Source organism: Corapipo altera, unplaced genomic scaffold (assembly GCF_003945725.1).
Source record: "Corapipo altera isolate COAL_440 unplaced genomic scaffold, ASM394572v1 59138, whole genome shotgun sequence".
Classification (NCBI taxonomy): domain Eukaryota; kingdom Metazoa; phylum Chordata; class Aves; order Passeriformes; family Pipridae; genus Corapipo; species Corapipo altera.
The window spans coordinates 1-2152 of NW_020889435.1; the positions used below are offsets into that span (position 1 = coordinate 1).

A 2152-nucleotide genomic window follows, 5' to 3' on the forward strand; every position below is an offset into this window, starting at 1 on the left:
GGCGGAAGGCGGCGGCGCTAAGATGGCTGCGGCGGCGGCGGCGCGGGCGGCCCGTACCTGTTTTCTCCTTGATCTCGCAGAGGACGCTGAACAGGGCGGGTTTCATCCTGTGGCAGTTCAGGGCGTGTTTCCTTGAAGAGAGCACAGGACAAGCGGTTAACGCCGGGCTCCGGCAACATGGCGCCTTCCCGAGCCCCGCGCTGGGGCCGCGCACCCCGGCCGGGGGTCCCGGGGCCGCGGGCAGCGAGGGGCGGCCGGACCCTCCCTCACCCCGCTTCACTTTCAAACCGAATTATCTTGGTGCAAACGCCGCCCTAACCGGGGGGATAAATCACCCCCCACACCTTGTCCCCGTCCTGCGATATTAGAACTGATTTATTAAGGAGGATGGGGGGGGGGAGGGGATGGCGCAGAGTTAACATTGTTTTTGTATTTATTGTGATTTAATACGGCCAGGGCTTGGTTTGGGTTTTATTCACACACACACACCCCTCTCCTGCAGCAGTATCTAGTCAGGTTTATAATTCATCTGCCGCCACTTTGAGACAAGAAAGAAAAGAAAGAAAGGGACAAAGTTGTACTTTCAGGGATGGCCGGACGGACAGACGGACGGACAGACGGCGGCGCAGAGGCCGGTGTCCACCGGACAGTGTCCAGCGGGAACGGGCAGGGACCAGCCACTGCCTCCCGCGCACCACAGCAACGGCAGAACCATCGCATACTTCTCCATTTATTATATCTAATTTTTTTTAAGGAAAGAAATCATTAAATAGCAACTTTGGCTCTGCCTTGGCTGCTGGTAATTTCTCCTACGGCCCCAAGAAGTTGCTCTTAATTGTGAGACTCCGGGTCTCCGCAGAGGAGCAGGAAGAAGAGAAACAAAAACCACACACACACACCAAAAATAAAACTAAAAAAAAAAATAAAAATAATAATAGTTAAAAAAAGGGACAAGGTTTAATTAGACGAAACCAACTTTGCTTGTGCCTCATCCAGGCTTTGGTCAGTGATGGTCATGATCTGATGGAGGATGTCGCCGATGTCCTGCTTCCTGCCGTCGCCGTCGGCCCCTTCGTGTCCGTGGGGAGGCGGCAGGGCCATGCCCCCCTGCACCGAGTGCCCGGCCAGGTTCACGCCGGCCAGAGTCTGCAGCATCCTGGACTGATCGTCCATGGCTCCGGGCCGGGCCGCGCTCCGGGCGGTCACGGCAGCGCCTGCCCCGCTCAGTCCCAGTGCCGCGCTCCCGACCGCGCTCTGCACACACACCACAAAAAAAAGGGGGAGAAAAAAAAAAAAGCCAAACAAAACAATAATAAAAAAAAAGTAGTATTTGTGTTTTGACCGGATCTCAGCTGTTTATTCCACTCTCTTCTCCTTCCCAGGGCAGTAAATCACTCTCTTCTTTAGTTACAATCTTCTTTCATCATCATCATATTGGTGCCTCGGATAAATGAGCTGAGCAGGTTTCTGTGAGGTTTTCCTGGTACAATCTTCCTCCAAAGCTTTTTTTTTTTCCCCCTTTTTATTTTTATTGTCGCTTTTTATGTCTTTCCCCACTTGTCCAAAAATCTTCTTTGAAAAAAGGCAAAATTAAAAAAAAAAAAAATTAAATACAAAATCAAAAAAACTCGCTTTCAAATCCTTCAGAAGTTGAGAGGGTGCAAACAGCAAAACCCACAACAAACCAGCGAACACCCCCACCCCCAAATTGCAACATAAAAAAAAGCCAAGAAAACACAATCACAGAGGGGAAAAAAAAAATTAATCGCCCTCCCCCCCAAATAACAAACGATCCCAAGTCTGTGCACGGGGGTGAGACAGCAGCAATCAAAAGTTTGAACTTGTGCAAAGAAAAGAGCGGAAATAACGGGGAAAGAACTGTAAAAAAATTAATTACACACTCTCTGCAAAGCAATGTGCAAAAATATCGGCCCGCCGGAATTTATGAGCCCCGCGCCCGGTGCCCGCGCGTGTTTTATGTTGTTTGATGGCCGCTCCGGTGAGGGATTGACAGGCTGCCAACGCCACTCACTCACCGCAGACGTGTCACCCTGTGAAGGAGCCGAGCGGCGCGCGAGAGGGAGCGGAGCGCGGGCCCCGCCCCGCCGGCCCCGCCCCGCCCCGCGCGGGCCCCGCCCGCCCCGCTCCGCCC

General features: G+C 52.8%; 1 protein-coding gene across 1 annotated transcript; it reads right to left on the minus strand.

Annotated features, from left to right (window-relative positions):
* Positions 1 to 10: 10 nt before the first annotated feature.
* Positions 11 to 2091, minus strand: LOC113942213 (pre-B-cell leukemia transcription factor 3-like; the record flags this gene model as incomplete). Its single annotated transcript, XM_027633351.1, has 3 exons — positions 1898 to 2091; positions 977 to 1569; positions 11 to 131 (listed from the first exon to the last, which is right to left on the minus strand). Coding segments are annotated over exons 2-3 (318 nt in total), but the record flags the coding sequence as incomplete, so codon positions are not given.
* Between the last annotated feature and the right edge of the window lie 61 nt (positions 2092 to 2152).